Source organism: Eucyclogobius newberryi, unplaced genomic scaffold (assembly GCF_026437365.1).
Source record: "Eucyclogobius newberryi isolate DKJ021-1_F unplaced genomic scaffold, fEucNew1.0.hap1 SCAF_112, whole genome shotgun sequence".
NCBI lineage: Eukaryota > Metazoa > Chordata > Actinopteri > Gobiiformes > Gobiidae > Eucyclogobius > Eucyclogobius newberryi.
This window is the reverse complement of record NW_027315738.1, coordinates 242,781-261,849: the sequence shown is the minus strand read 5'-3', so window position 1 is coordinate 261,849 and position 19,069 is coordinate 242,781. Positions and strand designations below refer to the sequence as shown.

The following is a 19,069-nucleotide window of genomic DNA, read 5'->3' as shown; positions in this document are numbered from 1 at the left end:
TAAACTGGTCAAATACATGTATAATTTTTCCTTTTGAGTCTAATAAAGTACACCTTATCTTTATTTCTAGACCCCAAAGTCCCATCAGTTCTTGCACCGTGTGAATTACCTTGAAATGGCCTTGTCCTGTAAAGTCTGTTGCGTTTCTTACCGTGTTATTGTAGCCTCAGTCACAACAGGCCCGTGGAGGTGAGTGGGTCATGCGCTGTGGATTACCACGGTCACGGCCAGAGCAGGAGCCTGTCCCTTTAAACCTTCAGACGAATTATACAGCAGATTAGCAGCTCATGGTTTCAACCGCGCAACAGCACAGCGTAGCGTTTCTAAGCTGTGTTTTGATACACGACACGGAAAAGACACCTGACGGACCGAGGAATCTTTTTTTGCGGCAAATTTACAAAGGAAAACGAGCTCAACGAAACCTACGATACGTTTTGGAATCGCCTACAATGAGGACAAGCTGCTACTACCGAAGGCTCACCACACATTTGGGGAATTGTTTTTTGAAATAATTGGTGGTCGGCTTTGAAACGTTATTTTTTTTTTGATAAGCGCAATGGTAACTGCTTCGAGATACCACGCGGATTTTGGAAATGTCTGTGTTTAGTAATATAGGACAAACTTATTTTTTTCTTACACAATTTTGGATTTCTTGTTCCATGGAAAAATAAAATAAAAATTCTGTCAACGTTTTTAAGAGTGGAGACGTTTCGCCACTCATCCAATTCAGTTCATCACCAGATTTGGATATATACTTTTTAAAGAGTTGGCCATTATTTGGAGCAAAATATTGTAAAAGACACTTGGGGACAATTTGGGGATACATTCACGAGAACAAACTTGTACTGCATTGATATTGACCAGCAATGTTGAGTATTTATCAATAAACGCCTATTTGGTCGGCCTTGAAACCTGGACAAACCGTGTTCCAGTGCCAGAAATGGGATCGAAAGCATCCTGATTCCTCTGAATGTATCGGGACACTTTGAATGGAAACAAGGCATTTTTGTTCTCCACCTCGATGTCTGTCAGCGATTTTGGACGTGGCCGTTAAAAAATGAAGCTCGGTCAGTCTTGAATCACGGCTGGTCGGAAGGTATCAGGAAGAGGGCAAAGGTCTGCCCTCTCAGGACGTCCCAGGAGTCCTCCCGACTACAACAGAGACGCGGTGAGTGCAGGAGACGAACGGAGATGAATATGACCTATAGGTGGCGTACATCATTTCAGATGGAGGGCAGAAGTAACTTTTATCTGACAGAAAACAACACAAAATAATAGTACATACTTTTATGTTACAATGTGGTCTTATTCTAGTTCTGATAAAGCTCAAGTTCATTCTAAAACTGCTCGGAAAAGGTCCAATTTTGTCCTGTTTATGTGACCGTTTAGTATCAATACTCGCCCATTGAATATCTAGTTTCAATACTAGTTTTAGTTTCAGTTAGCATCTGACTTTTGATACGTTGGACAGCCGCTTGTATTTTCTCCTGCGTTATTGAATACTACCTCCATTTTTTTACCATAGTGACAAAAATGGCATGTATCGACGGAGAAAACTGTAAACTTTGCACCATTTTTTGCTTCATGCAGGAAGAGTAAACGCTAATTTACCATAAACCAAGTGAAAACATGTACATTTTGACATTTTGACAACAAATACCATAGATTTCTTTGCTCCACCACAATATTAAACTCTAGTATGTTATGACATCTGAACGCAGCCTATCAGAGGAGGGGTGTCTAAGCTGATTGTGTAACCGCGGCGCTGCCTCGGTTATGGGATAATTGAGCGTCCAGACGTGTAATGAGAGCTCACTAGGTCTGCAAGAGGACAACAGCAAAACATGGAGCTTTATCTTGAAATCAACTGGTTATTTGTGATAGTTGGTAAAATATACATGGCCACTGGGCTACAGGGGCCACAGGAGGGCGGTATTGCACACTGTCATTGTGTTCTTGAGCAAGACACTTCACAGTGCATCGTGTATGTTCATTATCACTCACTGCCCTGACCAAATAAACAAAATATTCCTGCAATCTAATCTAATCAATACTTTGACTTGTATCAAAACTAGATATTTATTTGAAGTATCAATACTGAATACTTTAAGAATGGTCTTTATCTACATCTAATCTAGAATAATACTGCGTGACAATATTAAAAGAACTAGAGCTGGGCAATTTATCAAAATTTTAATCACGTGAATGTTATATATTGGTTATAATAAAATTGCTACAAAAAAGAGTTGATTAAAAAATAACAATGAAAAAGTAATGTTATAAGGGTAAAGGATGATATTTATGCACGTTTGTGATCATTTTACAAATATTTCACATTTGTCTGATAATTAAACCTCATCTAATTAATTTAAAGACTTGTTTTAACACATTTCTGTTGGATTGACGTAATATCGCCTGATATTACGAAGGTCAAAATTACAACATTGTCAACGCTCGCTCTGGCTCTCAGCAAAGACTTATAAATCTGGATTAAATTCCTGGAGCGATCTCATGGAAACTGGAGCAACCTTTAGTGTTTTGGCGTTTGATTTGTGTTGGTCTCGTCCTTCTGTTCTTTTGGGTTGGACCTGTCGAGTGGTGCACTTTTCTACACATCGCCCATAGATCATTTGTCTATTGTTCAGTGCAAATTAAGGTGCACTGTGTATCTTATGATTTAGGGTCCACCACCTGCTCGTCTCTCTGAAAATGTGAATTATTTGGTTGGACTTGTCCACAGTTTGGCATTCAAATCGTCTCTCTTGGCTTATTATTTTGTATCTTTATCTATAAAGAGATTGATAAGAGTTTATAAATTCAACAGTTTAAAAGGACAATTTATTAGTAAAACAGATCATATTTTAGATTTCCTGCAGTTTAATGATGCAGAATGTCCTAGTCTGTTGGCCTTTAGGCGTTTAGTCCATTAATTTGTTTATGGTGTTTTAGTCGAGAACAGATTATTTTATTTAGATCATAAGAAAAGCAGACAGAGGAAAGCCAGGCGTGAGCTATCTGAAGTATGAGTTTATACACTGTTTTCTTATAGTTTTTGTGTAAATAGTTGTTATTGCATGAACTCCCGTGCTGTTGTCTTGTGAGTGCAGTTTGGCTCATATACATGTCCCTTCTTCTTCAATAGTTTATTTTGCAAAAAGAATTGGTGACCGATCAAAATTGCCTGTTTTTATTGGCCAAATCCCCTGAAGAACATGCATATGTGTGCGCGGTGTCGCCTCTCCATAGATACGACCCGTAACCCAATATAGCCTCTGTGTCAAAGAGCCACAAAGGAGGATTTACTTTTTCTGGTCATTTCGATACTACGAACAAAAGGATCATTCTGTCATACGGAAGTCCCAGTGCAATTATCTACTGTTCCTGATGTGTTTGTTTGACTCGGCTAGCGGCCGATGAAGGCTTGTAGTAGTCTTGTAGTAGTCTTGTAGTAGTCTTGTAGTAATCTTGTAGTAGTCTTGTAGTAGTCTTGTAGTAGTCTTGTAGTAGTCTTGTAGTAGTCTTGTAGTAGTCTTGTAGTAGTCTTGTAGTAGTCTTGTAGTAGTCTTGTTGTAGTCTTGTTGTAGTCTTGTAGTAATCTTGTAGTAATCTTGTAGTAGTCTTGTAGTAGTCTTGTTGTAGTCTTGTAGTAGTCTTGTAGTAGTCTTGTTGTAGTCTTGTAGTAATCTTGTAGTAGTCTTGTTGTAGTCTTGTTGTAGTCTTGTAGTAGTCTTGTAGTAGTCTTGTAGTATTCTTGTTGTAGTCTTGTTGTAGTCTTGTAGTAGTCTTGTAGTAGTCTTGTAGTAATCTTGTAGTAGTCTTGTAGTATTCTTGTTGTAGTCTTGTTGTAGTCTTGTTGTAGTCTTGTAGTAATCTTGTAGTAGTCTTGTAGTAATCTTGTAGTAATCTTGTAGTAGTCTTGTTGTAGTCTTGTAGTAGTCTTGTAGTAGTCTTGTAGTAGTCTTGTTGTAGTCTTGTTGTAGTCTTGTTGTAATCTTGTAGTAATCTTGTAGTAGTCTTGTAGTAGTCTTGTAGTAGTCTTGTAGTAGTCTTGTTGTAGTCTTGTAGTAATCTTGTAGTAGTCTTGTTGTAGTCTTGTTGTAGTCTTGTAGTAGTCTTGTAGTAATCTTGTAGTAGTCTTGTAGTAGTCTTGTTGTAGTCTTGTAGTAGTCTTGTAGTAGTCTTGTTGTAGTCTTGTAGTAGTCTTGTAGTAATCTTGTAGTAGTCTTGTAGTAGTATTGTTGTAGTCTTGTAGTAGTCTTGTAGTAGTCTTGTAGTAGTCTTGTAGTAATCAAAGTTTTATTCCACGGCCATGTTCACGCGCCGGTAAAAACGGACAGCCCCGCCTCTCACACACACGTCTTGTGAGAGAACATCACATCTAACAGGAAGTGAAATGCCCTCTCTTTAAGTTAAACAAAATGACATCCATACAAACGAAACATGTACAATAGTAATGGGCATGTACATTACGGTGGTCCTTGTTGTTCCGTCAATGCAAAGAAAAGTATGTCTGTGAAAGCTTCTTCTTCAGTATCTCCTGATCTGCAGCTGTGATGATCAGTTCATTTGAATAACTGAAACGTGGACTCACAATGGAGCCTTTCAGAGACCTGAGTGTTTTGTTTGTAAAGGCCGCTGAAGAGGGAGGTTTTAATTTATACTCTCCAACACTCAACAAAGGCAATATTTACATACTATTAATATGTGCATCAGTTCAGTTCTAGCTCCAGCCTCCCTCTCTTTAGGCGCTGGGATAGATTCTAGTCCAATTATTAGAAGAATACAGACATATTTTTCATACGGTTGGGCAATATTGACAGAAATATCTTGATTTTGGGGGGATAATCTCAATGACAGTGTTGTTATAAGGGTCTAAGGTTCAGCTCTAAGGTTCAGCTCTGAGGTTCAGCTCTAAGGTTCAGCTCTGAGGTTCAGCTCTAAGGTTCAGCTCTAAGGTTCAGCTCTAAGGTTCAGCTCTGAGGTTCAGCTCTAAGGTTCAGCTCTGAGGTTCAGTTCTAAGGTTCAGCTCTGAGGTTCAGCTCTAAGGTTCAGTTCTAAGGTTCAGCTCTAAGGTTCAGCTCTGAGGTTCAGCTCTAAGGTTCAGCTCTGAGGTTCAGTTCTAAGGTTCAGCTCTGAGGTTCAGCTCTAAGGTTCAGCTCTAAGGTTCAGCTCTAAGGTTCAGCTCTAAGGTTCAGCTCTAAGGTTCAGCTCTGAGGTTCAGCTCTAAGGTTCAGCTCTAAGGTTCAGCTCTGAGGTTCAGCTCTAAGGTTCAGCTCTAAGGTTCAGCTCTAAGGTTCAGCTCTGAGGTTCAGCTCTAAGGTTCAGCTCTGAGGTTCAGTTCTAAGGTTCAGCTCTGAGGTTCAGCTCTAAGGTTCAGTTCTAAGGTTCAGCTCTAAGGTTCAGCTCTAAGGTTCAGCTCTAAGGTTCAGCTCTAAGGTTCAGCTCTGAGGTTCAGCTCTGAGGTTCAGCTCTAAGGTTCAGCTCTAAGGTTCAGCTCTAAGGTTCAGCTCTAAGGTTCAGCTCTGAGGTTCAGTTCTAAGGTTCAGCTCTAAGGTTCAGCTCTAAGGTTCAGCTCTAAGGTTCAGCTCTAAGGTTCAGCTCTAAGGTTCAGCTCTAAGGTTCAGCTCTAAGGTTCAGCTCTGAGGTTCAGCTCCCAGGCCCGGCTCCCAGGTTCAGCTCCAGTTGTAATTTTGCCTGATTATTTGTCACGTTTATTGCACATCAGTTCAAGTTCACTGTTTGAGGTCTCAGGACATTTTTATCTTACAATCTCATCGTGTCAACACAGAGACGGGAAAAAAGACTTTCAACAACTTTGCTCCTGTTGAACAAAACTTTTTTAATTAAAGCATGTTATGCCTTTAAATGATTTTAAAGAACTGGTCAAGAACAACCCGCAGTGTTTATTTGTATGTTTGTGTACCCATGAAACACATCTTTACTCATTGGGTTTCGCCTGTTTAAATGAGTGAAATGAAATGTGCCCAATTACCTTCTGTTGTTCTTAGGAAACCTCATCTGTCCCGTAGTTGTTCAGTAAATCTGTCTGGTCTCATTATCACACACCGGGGTCTCTTCCTCCTCCTCTTCCTGCTCCTCCTCCTCCTCCTCCTGCTCCTCCTCGCTTTCTCTCCTTTCATTATGTGCCTGATTTATGCTTTTCCTGTTTTCCATGTCTCCATCCTGCATTTGCCTCTCCTTTTCCTCTCGATGTGTAGATCTTTCAGGTGCAAAAGGTAGGACACCTCTTTCCTTTTTTCTCTTTTCCTTTGTTTTCACAGTGGATCAAACTTTGACATTTGAGATATGAATTAGACATTAAGAGTTTCTGTTCATCTGCTGATACACAAACCACAGTCATTTGTTTATTGTGGCTGTTTTGTCCTATGTTTTAGTTTTTAGTTGAAGTAGAGATTACGGCTGGGCAATTAATTCAATTTGAGTTTAATAATCATCAATGCTGAATTGTGAAATATCGGTTTATTACAAAACAAGGTTACTCCTGACAGAAAGTGAATGTACAGTCACACTTAAGCAATAGCAATATTAGTTTTACATTTATACATCGAGTTATATTGAATTGAAAATGAAACGTATTCAACATAAATATTGAGTTTTAGCAATTAAAGGTAAAGTAAATGTTTTTATGATTTTCTAATTTTGACTTTATTTGGTGTATACCTGTTGTACAAATAAATTATAGTTTTACACCAATCGAGTAGGTATTTGTGAAGAAAATGTTGAAAAATCTGTAGTAAATCACACTAGGGACACTCATTCCAGTCAAATTTTATGCGTGATTTACACAATAGAAACTACTTTTTTGACTCTGTAAACATTAATTCAACAAAATAAAGTTGCTCTCATATAATTTTATTTTTCAACCCAAAATTTTTTAACATTAGATGAGTTTTTGTCCAGTGTTTGCTGGGTAATTTCCTAGTGTGATGTCATCAATTACAAATGGGAAGTGAAATTATAAACCTAAAAAATGTGCTATTCTGTGATTAATTTTTTATGATTTTTAGCAACAACAATTATTATTTTTTTATCTTAACTGTGTTTTAGTTCAATGAGTCGTCCCACCTGTCAGAAGCACGTTAATAAATAGTAGGATATGGTAATAAAATGTAATGAGCTTCCCTTGTTTGACAGAATATTCAAATAGCAATCGTCCAAACTTTGCTAAGTAATCAGGGTTTTATTGTTTGGCCCCAGTAAAGATGAAAGAAGTATAAAAGCATCAATGGCATGTCACCTCTAGGGCCAATCTCAGGGCTCCAGAACCACTGCTTGTTGTCCTTTTTCTTCTTTTATACCCTGTGCAAACCGTCTTGGCCTAATCCTCCTCCTCCATCAGAAATATTACGGCCTGAGCCCCAAAGCGGACGATCGTCAGGACAGCAAATGGGGCGATATTGAGCAGTGGATGGTACAGTAAAGGCTTCGCAGAGTGACTAACTGAACGTGTGAGCATGCTGAGCTGCATCCAACATGACAATCTCCTATTCCAACCGTTTGATGGTGAATTACACTGACAAAACTGTAGTCAAATATTGAAAGTAATTGACTAAATAGCTTGTCACAACACATACAAGAGTAAACCAATGGAAATATTTTGATTAGTTGGCTTAATGTTCCCTTCAAAAGTATGCGTTGCAGTCGGATTAATGTATGAAGTCGTGCTCTAGCAGTTCTAGATCGTCTATGTAGGTTTTTGACAATAGTTCTGCTGCTAACGATTATTTTAACTGTCAACGTCCGCTATAAGTTTTTCAATTCGTTATATTCATATTTCTATTGTACATTGAGACTTTTTAAGCGCATTATCGACCACATAAATATCATCTGAATGCTTCTAGATTGAGATTTTTTACAGATTAAGTGTAATAATTTTGAAATTGATCGCTCGATTACAAAAAGATCAAAGTACAACCGTGATTATTTCAATAGTCGACGGTTTTTCACTGCAATATTTGCTGCTTTATGGTTGCCAATTTATTACAAACGCCTCAAAACTTTCAATCTATGACATTATGATTTCTATTTGGACAATGTTAATCCATTTAGTCCCGGGATTTGTAGTGTTTTTGTTGCATTTAACCAGTAAATTACAGATTATGAATACATTGGCACTACATAACTACTGTAAATGTCCAATTATATCCTTATTACGTTATATATTTGTGTGTCCTGTAACCTTAACCCTGTCGTGATCGCATGGTTTTGGTGACATTTGGTTTTCTCTTGTGTTTCGTCTTTCTGGAAGTCTTCCCAGCCATGTTTTTCAAATTCCTGATAATTCTCATTAATCCCTTTCTTTAGAAAATAAGGGATTACGACGATCAGACCGGGGCCATAATGCTAATCCACTTATAGGAGGAGCAGGGCGAGCCTCTTGGCCTCGGAACAGCGCCACCATCTGCTCGTCCTGTGCGAGAATGTGGCAAATTTACAGGTTTAACTCTTGTGAAACTCCAAGTTCAAAGGGAAAAGGAATGTGGCACTCGATGTTTGCCGGATTCCAAAGATCACAGAGAAGGGAAAGAAATGTGCTTTCTTCAAAAACGTTTATTTATTCATTTTATTGCCAGGCTACGAGAGTTTCAAATTGACTAAGTAAAACGTCAAGCCGGAGAGGAAATACACATAGGCATAAATATCCAGAAGGCAAAATGATTATAAGTTGTTAAGAATGTAACGTGCAATCAAATGAGATAAATTGCATAACTGCCTAAATATGATGAAAAGTGATCAAGCTTTCATCAAATCTGTCAACAAAACAATCAAAAACATTTCATTTATCTTGAAAAAGGCGTGAGATGAAGTATAATTTGTCTCTCACTCTTTATCACTTCCTTCAAAACTCAAATATACTGCTTATTTTTAATTATGTTCAATATAGAGCGACAGTACAGTTCCTTTTTTCATTTGATATAAAAATAATGTATGAATAACCAACTGTTCTTATACTTTTTAACTTTCAACTTTGTTACTGTCCCAACTCGAGCGGAAATAACTCGATTCATCACGACTAATCTGTTATCAGAATGCACTTGAATAACTTATTCAGTAATTGAATAAGTTATGAAACACCAATAAAAGAGGTTCTATGACGATGATGATTATGTCAAATGGTGAATACATGTTGTGGAGGAAAAACCTGCATTTTAACTCTAGATGTGCTCAAGCTGCATCACTTTAGCTTCATATGGGTTTTATTTAGCAGAAAATCATATTCACACTCCCAGGCCCAACAAAATGACATGATCAGTAGAATAATGGTTAGTTTCAGCTGTAATCCAGAGGGGAAATTAATATGCAGTGGTTTACTAGAGCTATAAAGTCAAATGCATGGATATAATGCTGAGGTTAACTATTGCATTTGTAGTAAAAACAAAAATAACAACATAATAAAAAATAATAATACAAATAAATAATAAAAAAGAATAATGTAAAAAATAATTTAAAATAATACAAAAATACAAAAAAATAATAATATGTATAACAGTAATACTACAAATAATAATAATCTGATTAGGTCCAGTAGGTCTTCTGATATAATAATAGGACATTTTTGTACAAGATTAATGATGTTCCCTCTACCCGTAACAGGTGCGTGCGTGTGTGCGTGTGCGTGTGCGCGTTTGCGTGCGTGTCCGCGTGTTGTGCTGCCATTTGAAGTGAATAAACATGATCTTTGTGGTGCACTGTAACCTGCATGTGCCAGCGTGTCACTGACTCCAGGATGTGGGTTAAACATTAGAGGAAAACAAAACGTGCTCTGTATCCAACGTGATTATTGTTTATCGTGAGACTGTTTAGTTAATGCAGTGTAGAGGGATGTCAAAATATCACATTTCAATGTTAATTTCAGATGTATTATTCACAATTTCTGAGATCATGACAAAAAAAACTGGACTAAAGTTTGAAATCCAACTTTCTGAATCATAAAATAAAGTTATGAGACAAAAATGGACTAGATATTTTTTAAATGTTGTCTTTTCTCCTTTAAATTTATTTTTTGCACCGTAGAGCTCGTTGTGTCGTCGCATCTTTTAGAATTTTCAGCTCGTCTAATGTGGAGATTTGAATATGCTGAATAGTATACTCAGCATTCACTCATAAATATTCTGACTCGAGCGCTGTTTATCAGATTGTTCCATGGCTTTATCAACTTTTTTTTTATGTTTTGGCCGATGGATTTCCATGGCAACAGCTGTTTTTTCGACGTTCCATCCCGAGCTCTACAGACGTCTCCGGTCATACAACTGACTAGCGCTACGGCCACGCCCCCTTTTGGGTGAAAACAAACGGCGTTAACAGATGGACGGGAGATACAACTGGTTAAAATGTTAGTTTTGCGCCAAAATACAGAAAAATATTGACCCTGGCGACGCAGCAGCCACAGACCAAGAAGTCGGTGAATATTTTAATCCGTTAACACTGTTTGTTTTCACCCAAAAGGGGGCGGGGACGTTCTGGTGGCACAGGAAGTGACTCAACGTTTATCACTGATTATATTGTGAACTGATTAATCACTAATATAATCTTGGCATCCCAACAGTTACAAATATAATGGTAATATACAACTTAAACCATGACGTCATTGTCTGTCATCCGTCTTATTGTTGACCTCTTGACCTCTGCCATCTTTTTGTTTGTTCACATCCTTCTCTCTTTTCTCTCCCTTGTTCGACTCTCCTCCCTCCTTCCTCCCTTGCTTCCTCGCCTCCTCGCTCCCTTGTTCAGGAGGACAGCGAGAGGTACACGCGACCTTCACGGAGCCACACGGTTCGTAGTCCTCCCGCTGTTCCATCAACTCCTCGTACTTTTCCTCTGTTTTCATCCTCTTCTCCGACGTCAAACACATCGCCAGGAACACGGGTCGAATTCACAATAAGTTCAACAGCAGCAGTAATAACGATCTGCTAAAACTGTCATCGTTCTGTCTCTTATAGTAGTTTGCAAGACAGTGACTTCTGTAGTAAAATGAGTATCGTTTGCTGAGGAAAAAAACAAAATCTTTGGAGTCACACATATGATTGTTATTGTCTAAATGTTTATTCATTGTATTTCTGTATTTTTTCTCTCTTGCAGCTCTCGGATGACGACGAGCGGATGTCCGTGGGGAGTCGGGGAGGTGTCCGGGTCAGTATCTCGTTCAAAAGTGGTTTGAGGCGAGACACGGCGGGTGATTTTTGGTTTGAGATCGATTTGGGGAAATTTCACTGATAAAACTTTTCACGTCGTATTTAAAATAAAATTATATTCGATGACTAAATATGGCTTCAATTTTTCCTCCAATACTTAACTTAATTGTGATGATCATTTACGTCATGACTTTTTGGTAATATATGACTCAAAAACAAAAAAAACTGTTACACATGTACATCAAGTTTTTCAATGTTTAACTTGGAACAATTTATATTAATCTTTAAAATCCTTTATTTACAATAAAAATATTTAAAAATATTGAATAAAAAAAACATGATACATTTATAAATACTTGCAATTATTGTTAAAATTTGATGCATTTTCCACTGGATGCCAAGAATCTACAGTAGAAGTTCCACATCCAAATCGTTTACCCCGCAGTGTCTGGCCTCAATATCACAAAATATCCCCCGATCTTTCCGTTCTTTACCATCGATTCTGTTCGTTTGACTCTTGGTAACACGAAGGCGGTGACGTGTCCTGTAAAATATGTTTTCGTTGTTCTCTCTTTGTTCTTTCTTGTCACTGACGGTGTGTTTTGCACAGTCTGATTTGGACATAGTTGGGGCCTTCGCAGGAGGAGGGGTAAGAGCCCGAGTCCTGCTGTGAAGTGAACGAGGACTAATGCGTAAAAACTAATTGGATTTGACGTTTGCTGAAGCGTGTGGTGTTGGATTTGGACCGTTTTCAAAGGGGACATATTATGTAAAATCAACTTTAACGAGTTTTTATCCTCGTTTTGTCATCATTAGTCGTATTTTGATTGATTCGTGCCTGTTCGAATCGTCTCATATCGTCCTACATTTGAGGCTCGAGTGTTCAGAAAATTCATGTTCTCACCTACCCCCTATCCCGGCCCACTTCCCTGTATTCAGTTGCTATTATTTTGAAAAATTAAGACTTCCAAGTTGACACACTCGCATTCTTCAATGTCATGTTGCCACATTTTATAAATCAGAACATGTAAAGGACAATCTGCTGCTTGTGTAAAGAGGCGGAGCTTATCAGAACAGGAAATCGACAAACCTGTTTCTTTTACGAAGTTTTAGATCAATATTCCTGTTTACGATGAACAAAATACAAAATGATCTACTTATGTCACAGTACTTGGAACGACAAACATAATATGTCTCCTTTAATTTTGTGAAAATGAAGGAAAAGGATGATTTTTGTTTGAACGATTGTCTTTGATTTGGAGTAAAGTGTGTGTGATTCACTTCTAACTGATCTGACAAAGCATTGCACGTGAATTGTACGGTTGACCTGTGTGTTTCAAGTCGTTGGTAAGATTTTAACATTGTTTTAGTCATAAACTGAGCTAAAGAAGCATTTATTCATTTCTGTTTTTAGCTGCTCTGGGTGTGTGTTAGAATGCTCATTGTTGGAGTTGAATAACACATTTGCTGGTGTCCACAAAACCTTGAATGTCAAAGCATGTTAAACTTTTTGTGGCGAGTAATTGCTGAAAAAGCGGTGATTCAGATCTATGTCATGTTCCTGCACAAGGTGTTTTCCGGCATGTTTAAGATTCATTTTTGTCAGTTTTTCCCCACTTTTAATAACTAGCGTGAGCGAGCACTGGTGACGGAATCTACATGCGTGTTTTTTGGATTCACTTGGCACATTTTTGGGCATTTACAGTCTGCTTTTACCATGTCCACGTAGCATTTGTTGTATTTATTTCAAAGGACTCTTCCTCATATTCGCTCAAGAAGTCAAAGAAGAAGAAGAAACACAAGCACAAAGACAAAGATGTACGTACACGTGGCTTTTCAACCGTTAGATCAGTTTTGTCGCTTAAATTTGCTCGTTTGTTTCTCAGAGAAATGGCTTTGACGATGATCACAGTGTGATATCCAGCAGGGTCAGTAGCTGTGTGTGTGTGAAATGACAACGTTTTAATGCACGATTTGTACAAAATAAGTTCTGTTATGTCTTTGCGCATCAGAGCTCCAGAGTGAGCGACGAGAGCAGAGCGTCTCGATCTTCAAGACTCGACTTAACGGTGCGTTCAGCGGCGCTTGAGACCGCGAATGCTGTTTTCAATGCCGGTTTGTTTAAGGATGTCGTGTGGTAAAATTATGATGATTGTGAGAAGCATTAGATTTTATGATTGGTCACAATTGTTGGCGCTTTGACCAAATTATTTAAAGTCCTTCATTTGCTTTTTTTCATTTCCATTCACAAGTCTCGCTTCATGAAATCAAACTAAAGTAGTAATATATTCACAAAAACAGATGTATTTTTACTTTTTTCAAGCATCAATTGAACTGAAATTGTTGCGATTCTCAAGATTATGATTTCATTTATATTTTTTTACATCTTACAATCATTGTGTGACTTAGATAATCAATATTATTGATTAACCGATTAGTCTTTGACATCCCTAGTCTTGATTAACCGACTGCATGTTGTGAATAGGTTTGGTTAAGAAAATACAGCATTTGACAGTTGGATTGTGTTGCTGTAATTCAGTCAAAAATGGGCCTGATGTTTTGTGTAAAATAAATTAAAAAAGAAGGCAAAATGGTCCAAAGTGGGGCCTTTCCGTGTGACGTTTGCATGTTCTCCTTATGCCAGTGTGATCTAATATTCCAGATTTTTGCGGCGTCTGTCAGTGAAACCTACAGTGTTTGTGTGCAGTAATTGTTGAGTTCTGAATGACTGATGTTGTGACGACGTTGTTGTTGTTGTTGTTACTTGTTGTTGTGACGTTGTTGTTGTTGTCATCAGAGCTCCGTTCTGGCAGACGAGAGCAGAGCCTCCAGGTCCTCCAGATTAGACCTGCAGCCGGTGGGTCCATGCATGAGAAACATACATGTCAGATTTATATAGAATCTATAACGGGATGGGATTTATTCAGAAACAAAAACACATTATAATTCACCCATTTTACAAAATGCATAGGCTTTAAAAACCTGAAACCTTTACATAATCTGTGTTCACGCTCTCACCAAATCAAAACTGGGACTAAACGGCGGAAAGATTTAGACAAATTTTGAATTGTAATTTTTTCAAACTCGCCCAGGAGTTAAATAACATTTGAGAGAAGATTGACTTATAAACTTCTAAACAAATACAAGAATCAGATGCATTTCAGAACATCTTTGTAGAAGTCTAAACGAAAGACTAAGCCAAGATCTTCCGTTATATTCTGTTTATTATGTTTGTACAGTCCTTGGGATTTGCCAATTGTGGCTTTTCAAATTACAACTTTGATTTATTTCAGATACATTTAAACTAGGACAAACCTGAAACTAAACATAGAATAGGAAAGGACTAATCCAGGACTAGTTTTTTTTCCTGTTCTTGTCCTAATCTGGGATCAAAACCGGACAGATGTGAACACGGCATCCATAGGTTTCAGAGTGATAAAAATCTAGCGCCGTTGAAAAAGGAATTAACTATTCAAAATAAGCTAAATATTGGCAAAAAGTCTCCAAGATGTCACCTATAATAACAGGAAGCTGAAACACACGATCAGACTAATGTCAGTACCATATTTTGAGACTAAAATCAATGTTGTCATGTGAGCTGTAAGGGATTGTGCAAACGTAAAGTGTCTAAATGTAAAAGTATGTTGCTGTTAAATGGTAAAGAGTTCCTAATATGTCGTGCATGGCTCTGAGAGGATTAACTTTGCTTTTGTTTTACCCAGAGAAAATACGACCGTCTGAACAATTAGCTCAAAGTGGTTTAGCGTTAAGCCCCAGCTCCAGTCAAAACAGTCAACTCAGGGTCATTTGCCTTTGTTTGCTTCTGAAAATGTGACAAAGACCATGTTTAAGTTCAGTTAAATTGAAACAAAAAAGTCTTTAAATGCCTTAAAGGTGCACTATATAACATTTAACGAGGACGTGCACAGTTAGCATGCTGAAAAATATGTTGATAAACTCATCACGGAATTAGGAATAGAATATGTTTGGATCGCTATGAACCAGTTCTGTTTTCAATGTTTTAAGACGGTGAAAATCAGGTACAACTGTGGAACATTCCGGGCAAAGCAAGAACATCTTTATGGAGACAAGCAGGCGCCGTTACGTATCGCATTCGCACCTTAAGTTACAAGTCAAACTTTTCAAAATCAATGAAGTAGAGATATGCGAGCGCTACAGGGGTCTCTCAGTGACAGGTAATCAGGTGCTCTTCACGGATCAATGGAAAATATTAATTTAATAGAACTTAATAATAGAGCTTTAATAGAACAGGGACATACCGACATTTTTCATTTATATATTTTATTTTATTTTTCATAAATGTATTTGTATAAATTGTATTTATTTTAATTTATTTTAATTTATTTTAATTTATTTTATTTACTTTATTTTTTTTATTTATTTAATTTATTTTTTATTTTATTTTATTTATTTAGTTTATTTTACCAGGTAAGAACCCATTAAGATCAAGACCTCTTTTACAATGGTGACTAAACCAAGACCAAAACAAGTCTAAATTAAGACTTCACTGAATCATGAACCCTTCAAAATAAAACCCATTATAAAAAAAATAATTTGCATGAATATGAACGAATATTTTACATCCTAGTTACTATAATTCATTGACATCCTAATATTTAAAGGTCGTTTTTGTGGTGAACATTGTTGTGTCGACTGTCTTGGCATCAGTTTTTATCCAAACAACACATGCATTTGTACTTTTAAGTGGGCTCGCCTCTCCACAGATCCAGCCTGTAACTTCACCTGTTCGTTTCCGCTCATGTCATACCGTGCAGATGACGTAGTGCACCTTTAACGCCGCAACTAAAGCACGTGTTGCATCTGAAGCCTGTCGACACAACCTTTTGCTTTAAGCCTCTGTCAAACGAGCCCCGTATTTGTACTTTTTTAGTTTTACGATACTTCTTTATTTGCACTTGTAAACGCTCTTCCTGCCTCCAGTTCCTCCTTCTCTCATTTACCGTTTTCTCTATATTCTCTTCGTTGTCTTTGCCTCTGTCCCGCTGCAGACTTCTTACGCGTCTTCAGACCTTTACAGCCTGGACGGTCTGTCCTCGTCTCGCCCGCCGCTCTATAACGGTTTCCAGGTAACGACACAAACCCACTCACGCAGGGAGTGACGTGACGCCTTTTAGCCCCACGTAAACTGTGGCTAATGCGCAGTGGCGGAAGAAGTACTCAAAGATGTTATTTAAGTTAAAAAGTGCAGGTGCAAAAGCAAAAAAACTGTCTTGTACTTAACTGTCTTAAGTACATTTTATTTGTTTAGCTCTTTTCACAAACAGAAGTCACGAAGTGCGTCACAAAAACAGTTAAAACACAGAATAAAAGAATGAAAACTCAAAACGTACAGTGATTAATACAAATACAACAATATAATCAGTCCCTAAAACAAATCTAATTACCGTATTTTCCGGAGTATAAGTCGCACCAGCCAAAAAATGCATAATAGAGAAGAAAAAAACGTATATAAGTCGCACTGGAATATGAAATGCGGTTGCAAGTGTGAAAATAACAATAATATCACATTAGTATATAAGTATAAATGTAAGTACCGTATTTTCCGGACTATAAGTTGCACCTTTTTTCTTATATGTGATATTATTTGTTATTTTCACACTTGCAACCGCATTTCATACTCCAGTGCGACTTACATATGTTTATAAGTCGCACCCCGGCCAAAACTATGAAAACTAACATACTTATACTCCGGAAAATACGGTAAACGGCCTGGCGCAATTTAAATGTTTTGAGCTGACGTTTGAAAGCAACAACAGAATCTAGTAGAGGTAGTAAAAGTATCATAGATTTTGACAATTGTTGAAGAGTAAAATGTAGAGATAAAGAATAGTGTTTGGACGAATGGATTTCTTCATTTTTCTAGTCATTTTCTTCTTTAATCTTGTTCAAAGCCGCGACTTGAACTCAAAAGCTTTAGGTCAGATGCTTAGAAACATGAGGAAAAATACTTTATTAGATTAGAAAGTACAGATACATGCTCTGAGGTGAAAAGTAGTACAAGTAAAGCGCAGATAGAATGTACTTTAGAACAGTACTTTGACATTTCAACACTGCAAATGGTGTTTTTTGTCTCACGTTTGTGTCATATTTTGCTACATCATTACATTACGTTACTCTAGATTCTATTACACATGTGTCTCATGAGCTTGGTTGGCTAAAGTTACCGTTTTAAACTATATTTTCTCACTTTGTGCACGTACATCTTTTGTTGCAGCTGGGCAGTTCACGCTCTCAGGTCCCTCTGCAGAGCTATCGGAGGGTTTGTCCAATATTTATTGTTATTGTCACTGGAGAAAAAAGTCTATTTAAAGAGTATTTTGGCATGGGATGGTCGTTGTTTTTCTGTTTTTATCGACCTGGCATAGACGATATTGGGTCAATCCAACAGAAATGTGTTAAAACATGTCGTTAAACGTATTAGTTCAGGTTGAATTATCAGATAAATCACAAAAGTGCAGAAATATCACACATTTTTTACATTTTACATTTACATTTTGCTATATTTCCCACCTCTAATATTAAAATTAGCTCTTTTTAAAGTCCCAAATTGACAAAAATTCAAGTAAACTCATGCTGTACTAGGTTAGAGTTTCCTAGTAGTTCATTTAGAGTCAGATTATTGTTACACATTTACCGTATTTTCCGGACTATAAGTTGCACCGGAGTATAGATCGCACCAGCCAAAAAATGCGTACCGTATTTTCCGCACGATAAGGCGCACTGGATTATTAGGCGCACTGTCGATGAATGGTTTATATCCGATTATTTTCATATATATGGCGCACTGGTTTATAAGGCACACTGTCGTTTTTTTGGAGGAAATTAAATGCTTTTAAGTGCGTCTTATAGTGCGGAAAATACGGTAATTGAGAAGAAAAAAGACATTGCCAAGCAAGTTGCCCTGAAGTATGAAATGCAGTTGCAAGTGTGAAAATAACAAATAATATCACATATAAGTCGTTCCGGAGTTTAAGTATATAAGTATAAGTTGCACCCCGGCCAAAACTATGAAAAAAGCTGCGACTTATAGTCCAGAAAATACGGTATTTTGCCTCAAAGTGATCACACGGCTACTCTCTCAAACCAGCCCATGCGTAATACCAAAATAATCATGTTTTCACACTTATTTTCTGTGCTTTTTTCCTTTCCTCACTCTAATGTTGCCACCGCTTCCACAGTTTGGGGTATTTTCTCTGGTTTCTTCACCTCTAGGTCCAAAGCATGAACCTACCACAGATAAAGTACATTATTTTAGGTGTATCTCATGTATGTTGTGTACTTTGCGGTGGTGTAGAGCTCTCTGTATGAAGACACGCGGAGAAGCTCTTCTCATATTGTAAGTCCGGTGTAGAAGTAATACTCAAGTTCGATTTGCAAATAAAAGTACTGCTTGATTAAGTGATTAAAGTATCAAAGAAGTCATTTAAAAATGTACCTTCAGAGTAAAAAGTAGTAGTAATTATTTCACACAGATATGATAAAACGTGTCAAATGTGGTGAGCTTGATACAGAATCATGCTGATTTTTAGTCAACAAAAGCTACTGAATCATTCCCTAAATGTAGCTATAGTCATGTTTATTTACACGTTTTTATTTGCGCAAAAAAGTAGCCAGTGAAAAATTAACTTAAGTAAAGTACATATTACTTTTGTACTTGTTACTTCCCACCGCAGTAATTTTGTTGGTGGCATTTTGAAGTTTGGATGATGAAAAATAAACTTGATTGAATTGATTCTGAGGGATTATTGCGCGAGACTGGATGAAGTTTGGACATGTTTTTTTGCATTGGATTTTTAGTTATAAGCACCATTTTTAAGTGCTTTACGTGGTGAGCACAACAAGAGGGTAAACTTTAACATCAGAAACACTGGAGA

The 19,069-nt window shown here is 37.4% G+C and overlaps 1 protein-coding gene across 9 annotated transcripts in view; it reads left to right on the top strand.

Moving 5' to 3' along the window:
* Nucleotides 1-19,069, top strand: part of lrrfip1a (leucine rich repeat (in FLII) interacting protein 1a) — a 63,054-nt gene that overhangs the window by 24,049 nt on the left and 19,936 nt on the right. For 2 of the 9 annotated variants that reach the window (XM_072440181.1, XM_072440180.1), the window contains exons 3-12: nt 6,219-6,236; nt 7,361-7,432; nt 10,753-10,794; nt 11,101-11,151; nt 11,764-11,802; nt 12,906-12,971; nt 13,040-13,081; nt 13,166-13,222; nt 13,951-14,010; nt 16,184-16,261. In XM_072440181.1, coding sequence (XP_072296282.1) covers nt 6,219-6,236; nt 7,361-7,432; nt 10,753-10,794; nt 11,101-11,151; nt 11,764-11,802; nt 12,906-12,971; nt 13,040-13,081; nt 13,166-13,222; nt 13,951-14,010; nt 16,184-16,261 — 525 coding nt within the window. Of the gene's footprint in view, nt 1-1,015; nt 1,169-6,218; nt 6,237-7,360; nt 7,433-10,752; nt 10,795-11,100; nt 11,152-11,763; nt 11,803-12,905; nt 12,972-13,039; nt 13,082-13,165; nt 13,223-13,950; nt 14,011-16,183; nt 16,262-17,409; nt 17,455-18,489; nt 18,532-19,069 lie in introns of those variants that run through there. The other 7 variants (XM_072440185.1, XM_072440182.1, XM_072440187.1 and 4 more) reach the window with 5 other exon arrangements.